The sequence below is a fragment of the Alosa alosa genome, chromosome 7 (assembly GCF_017589495.1).
Source record: "Alosa alosa isolate M-15738 ecotype Scorff River chromosome 7, AALO_Geno_1.1, whole genome shotgun sequence".
In the NCBI taxonomy this organism is placed as follows: Eukaryota; Metazoa; Chordata; class Actinopteri; order Clupeiformes; family Clupeidae; genus Alosa; species Alosa alosa.
This window is the reverse complement of record NC_063195.1, coordinates 32440047-32456779: the sequence shown is the minus strand read 5'-3', so window position 1 is coordinate 32456779 and position 16733 is coordinate 32440047. Positions and strand designations below refer to the sequence as shown.

General features: G+C 48.4%; 1 protein-coding gene across 2 annotated transcripts in view; it reads right to left on the bottom strand.

Moving 5' to 3' along the window:
* Window positions 1-237: 237 nt before the first annotated feature.
* Window positions 238-16733, bottom strand: part of mxi1 (max interactor 1, dimerization protein) — a 31573-nt gene continuing 15077 nt past the window's right edge. For both annotated transcript variants that reach the window (XM_048247426.1, XM_048247427.1), the window contains exons 4-6: window positions 7838-7952; window positions 4609-4834; window positions 238-4240 (exon numbers count right to left, since the gene is read on the bottom strand). In XM_048247426.1, coding sequence (XP_048103383.1) covers window positions 4083-4240; window positions 4609-4834; window positions 7838-7952 — 499 coding nt within the window. In that variant the 3' untranslated portion in view covers window positions 238-4082. The remainder of the gene's footprint in view (window positions 4241-4608; window positions 4835-7837; window positions 7953-16733) is intronic.

The following is a 16733-nucleotide window of genomic DNA, read 5'->3' as shown; positions in this document are numbered from 1 at the left end:
ATGTTGTAGTTTCAATATGCAGCTTATGGGTGCTATTCTGACATTAAACAGGTCAAAAAATAAAAAAAACATGGATAAGCTATCTGACACTCTGGAGTGTTTTACTGGTCGGTATCTCATTTCAGCTCACACGCGTTGACATCATGGAGTGCACTTTTTTGAAAAACAGTCATTTATTTCTCCCTTCTTCAAATGAAAAAGGAAAACCCCAAAAAAAGACGCAAACACCCAAAAGACTTCCAGGGTGGAATAGCTTTATTTAATTGACAGCCCGCTCTCCCTTCTCAGTGAATTCCAAGCCAACACCGGCAGGCTGAATACAGGCTGTAGCCAATCCCATCTGCCACCTTGGATCAGTCCTTCATCCCCGGGCGACTCGGTGGTCGCCAGGATACGGGCGGCGGGCCCAACGCGTTTTGGTGTGGCGTCATCGGAGGAACACTGTCATTACAATGGGCCCCACATTTATCATAGTGCAGATTTCAGAGAGAGAGAGAAAAAAAATAGAACAACGCAATACTCTGAAAACAAAACAAAAGTAACAACAGAAAAGAGAAAAAGAATGGAGTCATAAGAGATGACGAGCGGAAAAGAAACAGCCCCTCCTCGGTGGCAGGTAGGCTATAGAGCACACAAGGAGGGGGACGAGGAGTCTCGCCACAGGTTTGGCCATTTGCTGAAGAAGAGCACCACTTTTAAACATCTTTTACTATTTATTATTACTATGTTCTTCTTTAAAAGTTAGATTCTTCTCATCGGCCAAAACAGAGAGAGAGAGAGAGAGAGAGAGAGAGAGAGAGAGAGAGAGATTCTTCTCAGAGCCGTACGAGGCCACCACAACATCCTGACATCACATTTCCAATTCTCTTCTTTAAGATCAAGCTTCATTGACAACAGTGATAATGACTTAACACACACACACGCAGTAAAGGCAGCTGCACTCATACGAGGTCTTCTCGCCAGTGGAGTGTTTCGCTGATTGCAAATACTGACACCTTAAAAACAAGTCATGTTGCCTCTGAAGCCTCTTGTTAACATGACCTTAAAAGGACAATCCACATGGACTACACTGGACTATAAGGACTGAATTGGATGTAGCTTTTTACAGACAGGTCGCTACCCTGACAGGAAGGAATCTCATTCTGGGCTGATGACATTTCAAGCACCAGATATCAGCAACAGAATGGAGGGGTGGGAATTCAATAAATAAAATGGCTACAAAACATTTGTTGGTTTTTTTTTTTTGCCCCTCCAATATATTAAAATAACCAAATTCTGCAAACGAAAAGAAAAAGTGACATTTAAAGAATCAAAAAAAAAGAGGTGACACTAAAATTACAGAGAAACAAACCAATAAATTAAGATTTTTTTTGTTGCTTTTTTTGTGTTATTGCAAGGACAAAAATAAATATGGACAATTCTCAATCACAGAGCATTTATGGCTTCTTGACTGAGCGGCAAGAGAAAGCACTGAAGAACGGCTTACAGCAGAGCATGACACCAACTAGTGCACGTTGATTAAATAAAAGAGAAGGTGTAGGAAAAGAAAACAGTTCGGCCCAGAAGCTTTTTAAAATATGTGAATAAAATACACCTTATGCACTAAATGACAGTGGAATGCATGTCACCTTGAAAATAAAATGAACTAACCAAAACAGAAAAGGAAAAAAATTAACTGATCAAATAAATACACTTTTGTGAATGTGGGGAGGGAAGGGAGTTTTCATAACTAATTATGTCTTCAGTGTAAAAATAAGGGTCTTCCACCAAGGGCTAAAATTTGAGATCAAGTTCCAGAGGACATTAGATTGAATTCCTCATATTCAGTTTACTTTGGATTCGACTTTGTGACACGTGTATGCTGGGTTCCTTCGCAGAACAGATAAACAAGGCATCAGTGATATTAATTACAATTTTTTTATGAGTTTACCTTGCCATAGACATTCAAACTCTCCACCGACCTCAACGTAATCTCCAAGAATGAGAAACTAGACAGCTCCATAGGAGATGTAAGTTTCACAAAGCCTCTCATAAGCTGGCATGGAACCTTATCTCAAATTTTTAATCTCCACTTTGGTTTGGTGTGGACCGTATATTTCAGTTTCCTCCCCTCCCAGAGAAAGAAAATTGAAAACTGTGTGTGTATGTATGCCTTCTTTTGGTCTGGCTACAGAGTGGAAACATTTGAACCTTTCAACCAGCAAAACGAACAAAGTAACACTGTCCATGCCACAATGTCTGGCCCATGGCCATCTGTATTAGAGAAAATATAATTTAACATACACACAGCGGACACAAAAAACAGTTCAAATAGCAAGGACCAAACAGCAACAGAGGCAACAGGTCTACCAGAGGGGATCAATGTGTTCCTACCATTTTTTTTCCTTTTTGTTTTTTTAAAACTCCACATTCCTTCATTTAAAATCTTTCTTTTTTATTATTAAACTATCTGTATGTATGTACAAAATAAAAATATTATTCATAAGCAAGTCAGATCTGCTTACTGGACGGACACTTTGGGTCTGTATCTCTGGAAAAGAAATCCAAATTGTCGAGAGAGAGAGAGAGAGAGAGAGAGAGAGAGAGATCACTACAGGAGTTATTGCTTCTTACTGCTAGAAGGGTTGTGTACTCAAAAGTCCTTTTTTTGTCCTTCTCTTTTTCAGATTTTTTTTTATTTTCTATTTTCTTTTTTTTCTCCTTAAATATTGAGCCAGTTGCTATGGACACCTACTTTGTAAGCAAGTGCAGAGAGGAGAAGAGGAAGTGGTGGTGGCGGTAGCTGCTTTTGGGTTGGACGCCACTCCCCCAATACACCCCAATAACACCAGAGGGGAGGAGGGAGGGCGGGGCTGGACTGAGAGTGCTTGTTTTTGGTGGGCGGTGAGGTGCTGCAGGGCAGCGACCTGGGCCTCAGGTGTTCACATAGCACCAATGACGACGTTTGTGCCAGCCAACGGCCGGTACAAATAAAAACAAAAACTGGGGGGGAAAAAAACAGCAAAAAAAGGAACAAAAAACACCATCCAAACAATAAACACGGAAGCAAGAGAAGCGGGCCCCAAAACAATTGTTGATATGGCAAATTACGCTTTTGCAAGTCCCCGCTCCCCCACAAAACCAAACACACATACACACTACAATGCATTCCGAAAAATTCTACTTGTTCGTGGTCTTGTCGGCAGATGAAAAACAGGGCCGACGTTGACGAAAGGTTGTCAGTTCAGGATTCACACGATGACTAATAATAAGACTGAGCTTGAAATGAAAAACCCTAGAGTAACAGGTTTCGATTTTAAGTGCTTGGATTTTTTTTTTGGTCTTTATTTTCAGTACATACGTGAATCTTGAATTCGATGGGACGTCTTGTACTCTCCATTTCAAAACCACACAAGTATAAAAATTCCTATATGCCCACTGCAGTTGCGAATTCAAACCAAACCTAACAAGGTGATGAGGTGGGCTTTTTTTGTGGTGGACACGTCAAAAGCCTTTGTTCAAGAATCTACTCCCAAACCCCATTCCTTGCTCGTAACACACAGCAGGAAGTGCTTTGGTGGCTTTCTGTGTGTTTCTGAAGCTTAAGAGGCGCACATCGAAGGCCCTATGCAACACAAAAAATGCAATGACATCGTACAAATCCCCCCATTTTTGAGTGCTTTTTGCAACGCTCCTCATGCGACACACACACACACACACACACACACACCCTTGAGCACAGGTTCTCGTGCAGCCACAAACACACACTCGTCACCGGTCTGCCCGAGATGATTTTTCCAGTAGGGTGTAGAGAGGAGGGAGGCTGCTGAGACCTTCCTGCTAGGATGGGAGGGCTAGTGGTGGTGGTGTTGGTGGCCTTTTTCCGCAGAGATAGAGCCAGAGTTGAGTCTGTAGGCTGGGTCTGGAGTTCGGGCTGGGGAGCGTGGGACCATGGGAGTGGGGACATGGGCAGACAGAGGGTAGCGGTGGAGGTGACGAGGAGAAGCAGGACGTGGAGTCGGAGGAGAATAGTGGTGGGCGGCTGGTTGGTGGTGTATTTGTGCGTGTGTGTGTGTGTGTGGGGGGTGGTGGTTGGGGAGTCTCTAGGAGGCCAGTTTGACGCTGCAGCTGGAGTAGCCCTCGTCACTGGCCACACTCTGCAGGCTGCTGTGGTCGTCCAGGTCACTGGTGCTGGCCGTGCTGGCACTGTCCAGCTCGCCATGGGAGAACTCGGTGCCCTCCACATCCACCTCAATCTCTTCTACACAAACAAATGAGAGACAGAGAGAAAATGTTATATTATAATGTATTAAATATATATTATATTATATTATATTATACTATATAACTGATATCATTTAACTTTCTGAATGAAAGAGCACTGATGCTATGAGCAGAATGGGAGTTTGCCAGAAGACAAGGGAATATTAAACGTAGACATAAAAGGGAGACTGAAGAAAAATCAGAACAGTCCTGACATCAGACCGTGAAATGACTTTCAATTTCATTTTACGCCTTTGCCCAGCGATAGGTTTACCTGGGAAGGAGAGACAGAGGGACAGAGAGACAGACAGAGAGAGAGAGAGAGAGAGAGAAAAGCAAGAGAGGGAGAGAGAGCTGTCCGCTCACCTTGATCGGAATCCGAGCGGTCGGAGCACAGGGTGGACCCCACGCTGTCCATGCGTATCCGCTCTCCCTCGCCGCCGGCCGAGCAGGGCGAGGAGGAGGGCGAGGGGGACGAGACCAGCACGCCGCCGCCGCCCTGCAGCAGGTCCAGCTGCCTCTGGAGGTGCCGCTGCTCGCGCTCCAGACACTCCAGCTGGTGCTGACTCCGCCGGTCCGCCTCTTCAAGTTTCTGCACCACAGAGAGGGAGACACGGAGAGAGGACAGGTGAGGACAGGTAAGGGGGAGAGGACAGGTGTGGGGGAGAGGACAGCAGTGGACAGAACTGCTCCAACAGACTTTCGTTCCCCTCTCAGGCCTCTAGATGGCAGTGTGGCCAAGCGTTCCTCTCCAGAGATGTTGAAGGCTAGGGGGAGCCATTGGGCAGCGTTAAGGGTCAGCGTCTCATCGCATCGACAATGCCGGTCTGAGCCCTACCTGAGGTCATTTCTCGACCCTTCACTTCCTTTACTGTCTTAATCAATAAAAAAGGCTAAAAAAAGGGGTTTACGACTCATTATGCCCACATACATAAGTATTTGAACCCATGCTAAAGTTGACTAAAAAGAAGACAAATATAAAAACATCTGTTAGAAATTGATCTTAATGCCTTAATTAAAACAAATAGTAAAAATCCAACCTTTAAGGACACCAATTTTCTTAGTGAATGAAGAATGTATCGTAAATAAATAAATGTTCTTCCTTAAATTACAGGGGCAATAAGTATTTGACCCCTATGTTAAATTCCCATAGAGGCAGGCAGATTTTTTATTTTTAAAGGCCACTTATTTCATGGCCTGGATCCTATGCATCCTGATAAAGTTCCCTTGGCCTTTGGAATTAAAATAGCCCCACATCATCACATACCCTTCACCATACCTAGAGATTAGCATGGTGTGTTTTTCAGTTAGCCTATTAGCTGGTTTGATTTGCATTGAACCCAATTAGAATTAGTCAACTTTAGCATGGGTTCAAATACTTATTCTCCCCACATAGGAACGCACTGAGCAGGGAGTGGTCAGGTGAGCTGAAAGCACCTGTGTTCTCCCAAGAGCTCAGATCAGATTGCACCAATGCAAATGTGGCCGTGCCACTCCACGGAGGCGAAACCAGCCGTGACATATTCTCCGAGCCATGCAAAACCTCCTCCAGGCCTGGCCGGCTCAGCCACGCTTCCCTATGCAAGGTAAATGTTTGCAGAGAAGGCTAGGCTAGGCTAGGCTGCGTAAAGTCAGTTTGTCTGAAGTAAACACCAAAAGTGGATCCTTTACACACATTCCTATACAACCACATGGTTCAGAATCATCAGTGCTGAAGTTGCCCAGCTCTTAAAGAAGGCGACAGAGTGGTGTGTGGTAATGTTGACGAAAAGACTCATGTGAACAGAATGAGAGGGAGAGAGAGAGAAATAACATCAGATATCAAGAGAGACGGAGAGACAGAGACAAACAAGAACAAAAACCAGTGAAAAGAAGAGAAGAGAGGCGACCAAATGGAGGAGCGATGGAGACATTTCCATCTAATATGTGAATAGAGGCAGAGGAGGGCTGAGAGCAGGTGGAGGAGGGGGGTGCAAAGAGGAATGTAGAGAGCAGAGGACAGGTAGCAGACAAGGAGCACAAACACAGGGAAAGAGTGTGAGGGAGAGAGAGAGAGAGAGAGAGAGAAGCGAGGTGAAGGAGACAGGATGAGAGGAGCGAGATGAAAGCCCAGAGACGAGCCTCGTCATCAGAACTGGGCGGCTGCTTGAAGTGGCAGCTGGTAAATGTCAGCTGCAGGTCTCTCACACTCGCTTCCTGTTTGGCAGGGAGGGGACCCTGCAGCCACATGACCCACAGCACTGTCCTCCAACACACACACTCTCTCTCTCTCTCTCTCCCTCCACACACACACACACACAAACTGGCACATAAACCCCCCCCCAAAAGACATGCATGCACACTAAGAAAGGCGCGCACACACACACATTTACTCACTATATTTCATCATCTCTCCCCCTCTCTCTCACACACACACACACACAAACACATCAATCAATCAGACTTTGTTTACTACGACTGTTCACATGACCGGGGGCCACGATCAATACAACGGTTCCACGTGTCCGGCCCCCGCTCCTCGCCCGTCCCACATCCCCTGCCAACGAGCTGCCCAACACCACGGCCCCCGGCGCCAGCCCAATATAGGAGAGAAACGTCAATACTCTTTCAGATAAATAAATAAACAAGCTCCGGGGGTAAAGGACTGTATCGGTACATTGTGCCAATTCGTGCCGTTGCTTGTTGGCCCGTTTCATTTCCTGATAGAGCGTATCGAGGTCTACTTCATTTGCCCTGTCTGGACACGCTAGGCTTATTTCATAGGGAGACGTCCCAGTGTGTGTGTGTTTTTAAAAAATCCTTTACTCCGTTCCTCCATCCGTTATCAGGAGTGTTATGATGACAGGATAGAGGATTTGGTTTGGTCAATATGCAGGGAGGTTGCAGGGACTGCTGGTCTGTCTGTGGTGGCGATGTGAGGGTGCAGTGCAGCTACTGATATCTGACCATCATGGCTACACACACACACACACAGGCACGCACACACACACAGGCACGCGCAGACACACACACACACAGGCATGCTCACACATACACACACAGGCACGCACGCTAAAAGAGGAGTGAATATAGAAACGGTTATGTATGTGTGTTTAATGTGACCAGGGTTAAGACCGCCAGAGATAATTTGCTTTCGCGGAACGTGAATTAGCGCAGATTTGCCCCTTCTACTGCACTACACAACTAACCTTGCAGCCAACACACAGCTTTTTCAGCCCAACCGTCTCTGCAGCCGCCCTAGGTCATCAATAAAGACAATATGGTGTCTCTGCTGTGTGAAATCCATACTGAGGCCAATGTTTTAGGTCATAAAGAGGGATACTACCGTTATATTGTAACTATACTGACAACAAAATCAGCTACTCTAAAAAATAGGCCTAGTACTATTAACAGACCTCATTTGTGTTACATAGTTAGTAATGTGAGGTATATGTTGACTGGAGGTACATGTCAAGTGGAATGAGACAAAAATAAACATTTAAAAGAGAGAGGATAAAGCAATAGCTGCAAGAGGTGGTAAAACAGTCACTGGTTGATGTATGTGTGTGTGTGTGTGTGTGTGTGTGTGTGTGTGTGTGTGTGTGTGTGTGTGTACCTTAATATGTCCTTTGGCTTTGTTGAGCAAGCCCAAGGTGGTGTGACGGTTGCAGTCTGGGCCCAGTGGGATGAGAGCCTTCAATCGCTCCAGACACAGTCGGAGGTGGGCTCGCCTGCAGGAGAGGGAGAGAGAGGGGGAAACGGAAGGGTTAGAACATACACTCTTACTCACTCACACACACACACAACCATCCTTGCCCAAACCAACAATCTGACGCTATCTCAGAATCGGACACGGACACACACACACACACACACACACACACACACACACCCCATCCTTGCCCAAACCAACAATCTGACCCCATCTCAGAATCGGACACACACACACACACACACACACACACACACACACACACACACACACACACACAACCTTGCCCAAACCAACAATCCAACGCTATCTCAGAATCGGGGACACACACACTCAAATAGCATAATGTGTGCCACAGATGTCAAACAACAGCAAGACCTAAACATCTAGATCTTAGTGATTACATGCAGACACAGTTATCGTATGTCTTTACTTACAAAGGTGACCCCCCCCCCTTTATGATCCACCCAGCCAAAACACACACACACACACACACAGAGGGGGCCTGCTCCACAGCTGTGCTCTGTGGCTGGCCGCCCCCCGTGTGTGTTCAGATAAAGCGAGTGAGGGCAGTGAGAGGCCGAGCAGCACGAGCGGACTCACATTAACTAGATAGCGCGAGGCTGGCCGATGAGCTCCTGCCATGTATGCTGCAGATAAACTATCATAATGGGCGGATAATGCCACGCTAGTACAACCTTATCAGTTCTTATCCTCCGCGCAAGCACACAGCCCCCCCCTTCTTCTTCTCCCCTCCCCCCCTGATTTTTAAAAACACACACTTTTGGCTCAAGAGTTTTCTGAGAATACATGCGCTATATTAGCAGAACTCCGTGAAACACTGTGCAATCAACCTCTCTGTTTTCTCTTCCACCCCAATGCCTCTCTAATCAGTGGACAATAAAAGCACAGCCTCCCCGCCCCCTTTTTTAAAGAAACTCCAGGAACCTGTGCGCAATTTAAACATAATCAACCCCAGCAGCAGCCTGTGTAAAGAGCTAGGCTATTACATTATTACATGCGCCTCTGCTTAAGGACAACACACAGTGTCCTAATAAAACAACATGGCAGATTGGGAGTACTATGACCTCATATGATACGCTGCTTCCTGGTTTGAACTGCCGTCGGGACAGGAGCGAGGGCAGACAAGTGAGTGAGATAGCGACGTGCCCTGGACTGACAGTCCAGAGGTGGCCCAGTGGGGGTGGGGGACTGGACGTTGTGGAGGCTACCTTAGTTCCTGGCATGTGAGGCCCAACTTCAAACAGATCTAATCTTTTTCAATTTCCTCTCCAAACTCCACACAGTGTCATCTGATGGACTCCATTCCTCTGCACGTGCAAGCACGTGAGCTTGGGCCCACCGCACGAGTAAGGAGTGCGTGTGTGTGTGTGTGTGTGTGTGTCTGTGTGTGTGTGTGCATGCTCGAGTGAGTATGAACACTGCAGTGGGGTTTGTGTGTGTGTGTGTGTTTTTGTAAGAGACATAGAGGCAAAACATTTGCCTTTGTGTCCTACTGCATGTCTGGTGTGTGTGTGTGCATGCATGCATGTGTGTGTGTGTGTGTGTGTGTGTGCATGCATGCTCGAGTGTGTATGAAGGCTGCGGCGGAGTTCCTAAGAGCGGCCCTGATAGGCATCTGTCTGGCTCTTTGTGGCCGCTGACAGTAATCAGTGTTCTTCACAGGAGGCCGGGGCCCAACATTCTCCGGCCGGCTCCTTATCGGCCCTGAGCCTCCCTGGGCAGACGCCGGCCTGCCACTCTGCCTCCGCAGGCCCAGACGCCTCAGATGGCTACCCTGATGGGGCAGCGCCTCGCTTCACTCACCCTCTCATTCACTCAAAGGAACACTGTATGGAATGTGAGTTGTTGTACCCATGTCAAGTTTGTATGTGTGTGTGTGTGTGTGTGTGTTAAATCACTTCTGTTCACTCCTCCATAAAATTCTCATCCAGCCGGTTGGTCAGCTCTGCACGTCTCCCCCATAAGACCTCCTGCTCCTCCAGCCAGGCCCCCCGAGTGGATTCTGATTGACTGACTGATTGATTGATTGGCCCAGCAGACAAGCAGGCAACTGAGGATTCTTGGCCTGACTTCATCAGATCTAGGCCAGTGTGTGTGTGTGTGTGTGTTATGTGATTGATGATTGATGATTCTCCGCAGGCCCAGACGCCTCAGATGGCTACCCTGATGGGGCAGCGCCTCGCTTCACTCACCCTCTCATTCACTCAAAGGAACACTGTATGGAATGTGAGTTGTTGTACCCATGTCAAGTTTGTATGTGTGTGTGTGTGTGTGTGTGTGTGTGTTAAATCACTTCTGTTCACTCCTCCATAAAATTCTCATCCAGCCGGTTGGTCAGCTCTGCACGTCTCCCCCATAAGACCTCCTGCTCCTCCAGCCAGGCCCCCCGAGTGGATTCTGATTGACTGACTGATTGATTGATTGGCCCAGCAGACAAGCAGGCAACTGAGGATTCTTGGCCTGACTTCATCAGATCTAGGCCAGTGTGTGTGTGTGTGTGTTATGTGATTGATGATTCCAATCTCCTATGTTTAGCTACTGATAACACCAGTGGCTTGGCCATCCCAGAGGTGAACTCCTGATAATCCAGTGTGTGTGTTTACAAGCTTGAGACCACCTCACTGGACTGAGGGGTTGAGGGTTATATCCAGCTCTGACTGGGGTGTTTAAAGGTGTTTAAACCCCCACCTTTCTCCACAAGCCCAGGTGTGCCTAAGAAGATCAGAGTAGCGGCCTGTGACCTCCCTGTTTAACTGCATCATTAGATACACTGTAAGAGCAAGGGGCCCTGTCCCATTCCCAGTGGTCAAACGAACCTACGTATCCCATCATGGGTGACCGGGTCATACTGCTGAGGGCAGGAGTACAAGTTGTTCTGTTTCTTAAGGTCCTTTAAACAGAAACTTAGCTGCTTACGTAAACACACTGCTGCGCCGCTCTCAGCAAGCAGTACAACTAAACATGGCAGGGTGTTACAATGCACACACGCGGACGCACACACAGAGACGCTTGGATGCTCACACACACACACACACTCAAACACCCACTGTTCACATCCTGTGAGTAGAAGTCACACTGCACCACTAGCTGGTGTGAATGGTGCTCCATCTGCCACGGATTACGCAACACGTGGGCTGCAATTCCCTGAAGATCCACGCTCTTCCCACACACACATACACACAAAAAACACACACACACGCACACATAAAAAAAAAAAGAAAAATCACTCATAATGAGAGAGGTTGGTACAGACAGTTCTGGCTTCACCATGGAAACACCGCATGTACATAAAATACCCTTCACTTCTCACAAAACGCACTCAGTAGTTTTCCTGCCCAGCTAAGGGGTTCCGAACTTCTTGTTCATCCACATCCACACACACACACACACACACACACAAAACAGAACAAACGTCTGTACAAAAGAGGATCTGGACGTCCAAATGCCGACCTCGGCTGATCTGAAAGCCTCCTGCTGAAGTAGTGGATGCGCCCTGGCATCTAAAGGACAGGCCAGAAGGACTGACCCAGGGTCAGCTCCGGAAGTGTTGCTCCAGCAGCTTAGCCATCTTTCAGGCATTTTAGCGTAAGCACACAAGCCTCTGTGCACAACTGCAGCACAGTGCACGGTCTTCACTTGTGAGGCTTTTAGCCGATGGCCATCATCCGATGACAAGCCATTAGGTGGCCGAGAGCTTAGCCATTTAATGCCGCTTATAAATACGGGCGACTGTCCCTTCTGGATGGAATTTCCAGTGGACCCGCAGCACCGCAGTCCCGGAGAATGTGTGTGATCTAGATGGTCGCAGAGCCCACGGCGGCCGCCTGCAGCGCCGAGCCGAGCCAAGGTCACGGAAAGGTAGGGTGACATTCCACCGCGCAGTGGAACCAAAAAAAAAAAAAAAAGACGGATTTCACTTGGCTGTATCACGCCTGGTGAGAACTTCTGCATCATAATGCTGATTGTTGATGTGCTGGATATGCTCTTAAAGAAAAGGTTGGGTGATTCACGCTCTCGCTGGAACAACACAGGTCATTCTAACGAGTGAGCCTTGGCACTCGGGCTCGGGTAACCAAGGCAACTTGGCCCGGGGCACTCTGCCCACACTCCAGGGGTGGCGGACGGACACCCGATCTGGCCAATCGGAGCAGCAGGTCACACGCACACAGGTCGGGCCCTTTGTCCTCTTGCCTCTAGTTGCACTCCAAACACACAAGGACAGGAAGAGCGAGGGCGGAGAGAGAGAGAGAGAGAGAGAGAGAGAGATAAAGAGATAAAGAGCAACAGAGATAAATACAGATGGAGAGATGGAGAGTTTGGCCGGTGGAGGCTCAACATGAGTCACCGTGTTCAGCCTCCACACTTGTTCTCAGTGCGGTCTGAACTGTGGTGAATTGTCCTTTCATCTGAGCCTTGCGCTACCGCATGAGGGAAATGCTAAAACAACACGATACTGCAGGCATTCGCATTACACCACAAACACACACATACACATAGACATACAAAAAAATCACTCACAAGGACAGTGATTCACATTCTTCTCTGATGGGGATGCTATTTATAGACCCATCCTTTTAGTCGCCTTGCAGCTGCAGGGTGTGTAAGCCTGTGTGTGTGTGTGTGTGTGTGAGAGAGTGTGTGTCTGACACTGGCACGTTGAAGTTGAGACCATCACACACACACACTCAAACACACAAACACCCACTGTTCACATCCTGTGAGTAGAAGTCACACTGCACCACTAGCTGGTGTGAATGGTGCTCCATCTGCCACGGATTACGCAACACGTGGGCTGCAATTCCCTGAAGATCCACGCTCTTCCCACACACACATACACACAAAAAACACACACACACGCACACATAAAAAAAAAAGAAAAAATCACTCATAATGAGAGAGGTTGGTACAGACAGTTCTGGCTTCACCATGGAAACACCGCATGTACATAAAAATACCCTTCACTCCCCCTCACAAAAACGCACCAGTATTTTTCCTGCCCAGCTAAGGGGTTCCGAACTTCTTGTTCATCCACACACACACACACACACACACACACACACACACACACACACACACACACACACACACACAAAACAGAACAAACGTCTGTACAAAAGAGGATCTGGACGTCCAAATGCCGACCTCGGCTGATCTGAAAGCCTCCTGCTGAAGTAGTGGATGCGGCCCTGGCATCTAAAGGACAGGCCAGAAGGACTGACCCAGGGTCAGCTCCGGAAGTGTTGCTCCAGCAGCTTAGCCATCTTTCAGGCATTTTAAGCGTAAGCACACAAGCCTCTGTGCACAACTGCAGCACAGTGCACCGGTCTTCACTTGTGAGGCTTTTAGCCGATGGCCATCATCCGATGACAAGCCATTAGGTGGCCGAGAGCTTAGCCATTTAATGCCGCTATAAATACGGCGACTGTCCCTTCTGGATGGAATTTCCAGTCGGACCCGCAGCACCGGCAGTCCGAGAATGTGTAGATCTAGATGGCCATGAGATGTTTCACGGCGGCGCGTCGCCTGCAGTGCGAGCCGAGCGAAGGTCACGGAAAGGTAGGGTGACATTCCACCACGCAGTGGAACCAAAAAAAAAAAAAAAAAAGACGTGATTTCACTTGGCTGTATCACGCTCTGGTGAGAACTTCTGCATCATAATGCTGATTGTTGATGTGCTGGATATGCTCTTAAAGAAAAGGTTGGGTGATTCACGCTCTCGCTGGAACAACACAGGTCATTCTAACGAGTGAGCCTTGGCACTCGGGCTCGGGTAACCAAGGCAACTTGGCCCGGGGCACTCTGCCCACACTCCAGGGGTGGCGGACGGACACCGATCTGGCCAATCGGAGCAGCAGGTCACACGACACAGGTCGGGCCCTTTGTCCTCTTGCCTCTAGTTGCACTCCAAACACACAAGGACAGGAAGAGCGAGGGCGGAGAGAGAGAGAGAGAGAGAGAGAGAGAGAGAGAGAGAGAGAGAGAGAGACACAGAGATAAAGAGATAAAGAGCAACAGAGATAAATACAGATGGAGAGATGGAGAGTTTGGCCGGTGGAGGCTCAACATGAGTCACCGTGTTCAGCCTCCACACTTGTTCTCAGTGCGGTCTGAACTGTGGTGAATTGTCCTTTCATCTGAGCCTTGCGCTACCGCATGAGGGAAATGCTAAAACAACACGATACTGCAGGCATTCGCATTACACCACAAACACACACATACACATAGACATACAAAAAAAATCACTCACAAGGACAGTGATTCACATTCTTCTCTGATGGGGATGCTATTTATAGACCCATCCTTTTAGTCGCCTTGCAGCTGCAGGGTGTGTAAGCCTGTGTGTGTGTGTGTGTGTGTGTGTGAGAGTGTGTGTCTGACACTGGCACGTTGAAGTTGAGACCATGTCATCACATGCCACTATACTGCACTTACTGTACATTTCCACCTTAGACACTCTCTCTCCCACAGACACACACACACACACTCTCAAACACAACCACCCTGTGGACATCTCTGAGGAGCTGAAAAGGTTTTCAGACCGTTGTGGCCGGGGACGTGCCGTGTGTGCGCACGCACATCTCATCTCGTGAGTTTGAGACGTGCAGACGACGGTCGGCGTGCATGTGAGGATCAGGAGGGCTTGCTTTTGATTTGCGCAGATGCCGCTGATAAGTTCTTCCCCCGCCCCGCGCCGCAGTAGCTGAGGGGTGAAGGGCTCGTCCCAGATAGCGCTCGGTGAAACAGAGCTAATTCATGCATGACATTGCGCGATGCTGAAAATGTCCGGCATGATTTAACGTGTATTACTGCAGCAACCAAGCGAAACCCTACTACCAGCACTCCCCCTACACACACACACACACACACACGCATGCACTCACACACACACGCACTCACACTCCTCCTACTATCCGATCCTCCCATCCAGCCTGCCCTAATTCTTTCGTGACACACTGTCACCACAGTTAGTGAAAAACAGGAAACTGTGACACCATTGTCCCCCCCGCCCCATCTCTGAAACAAAACTGTGGCCTTGGCCAAGCGGAGTGAGCACCACATCACTTTCACCCCGTGGCTACTGAACACAGCACGCTAAAAACAACAATCCCAAACTCAGCAATATGCCAGCGTGCACGACTCAAGCGGTGCCAGCGAGCGCCACTGAAGGGGGCTAAACGCTCGCTGACTTGTTTACCAACAAACAAGCGAGACACAAAATGGCGCCCAGATGCCCCTTCATAGGCTCGGATTCTAAGGCTGTCAGTTTTATCTGATGGGGCCTGTTTCTGTAGGCACTGCCTTGGAGAAGTCACGAGGAGATGTAGGAGGTTGGGGGTGGGGGGGAGGGGTGGTGGTGGTGGTGCCATGTAATATAAATGAAGAAAAAGCGCTCGCTCTCTCTCTCGCATATATTCTCCACCCCCACCCTTCCAGCTCCCCTGACAGACGCAGGCAGAGCGGAGCACAGCACAGCGGAGAGGAGGAGAGGAGAGGAGCGGAGCGGTGATGAGGGGTGAGTGCTCACGTGCAGCTGTTGCCAGCGCTATTGTTGTACGTGCGGCTGCTGCTGCATGGCACAATGAACGGCCTGTCGTCCCCTTCTCCCCTCCCCGTCTTACTAATAAGGAGTCTCTCTCTCTCTACCCCTCATCACCGTTTCCATCATTACCCTCTCTCTCCTGTGTTTTCTGACCTACTGCTGGCACTCACATGATGAGCTTTGAGGCTGAGAGGGTCACATGGTGGAAGGCAGCACAAGCCAGTGAACAGGCCAGGCAGCGGAGTCGACGCCTCACTCTGACCATACACATTTATCATCCATCATTCTAGTACGCTTGGAACACTCACAGAAAACTATTTCTATGGGTGAACATCAGACTTTGGACCAAGGCTCTACCAGGTGAGCAACAGGACTACTACGGTTTCACACGCATTCTCAAAGGCAAGCTAATAAAGGACTACTACGGATGCACACACACTCTCAAAGGCGAGCTAAAAAAGGACTAAGGTGTTCTGAGGGAATAACAAAAAGATTACAGATCACACGATGGAGCGGCTGTGGGCTGGGCTTGGCGTTTGGCACCTCTGCTAGCGAGCTGTTTATGGGGATGGTGATATGAGGCATATGTCTTATGTCTCTCAGAGGGCTCAGGTGACTGGATTAGCAATCACATTTTTCAGCTCACATTTGGCAGATCAGAGTAAAGCCCTGCATGACGTGACGCACCCACATGTGCATACAGACTCTCTCTCACACACACACATATATATACTGTATATATACAATGACCCCATGAAGCGTTACTGGTATAAGAACACAGAGAAGCACATTCATTCACTCCTCTACTCTTTTAGACATGCACGCACGCATGCGCACACACACACACACACAGTCGAACAGTCAGAGCACATCACAAACACGCATGCCTGCGCGCGCACACACACACACAAAGCTGACCATTAAGTGTGAGGCTGTGAGTGTAATCTGCACAAAACTGCCCCTAAGACCGAGGCCACGCTGGCAGCAGAGCGCAGGGCAGCACAGAGCCGGCTCTAAGGGCTCCCACTACTCTACTCTACTCTAGATTACAAAGATAACCCTCTCCTCTGGCCATGTGGACTACACTGCTGCACACACACACACACACGTATAAAGTAACAGGGTCATGTCCCAGCATGGACAACGTGAAAGGCTGTCAAAAGAAGCTCAGAGCGAGTCCAAGAGTGCAATGGAGGGAAGAGAGGAGAGGAGGTGGTGTAGAGAGTTGAAAGTGAA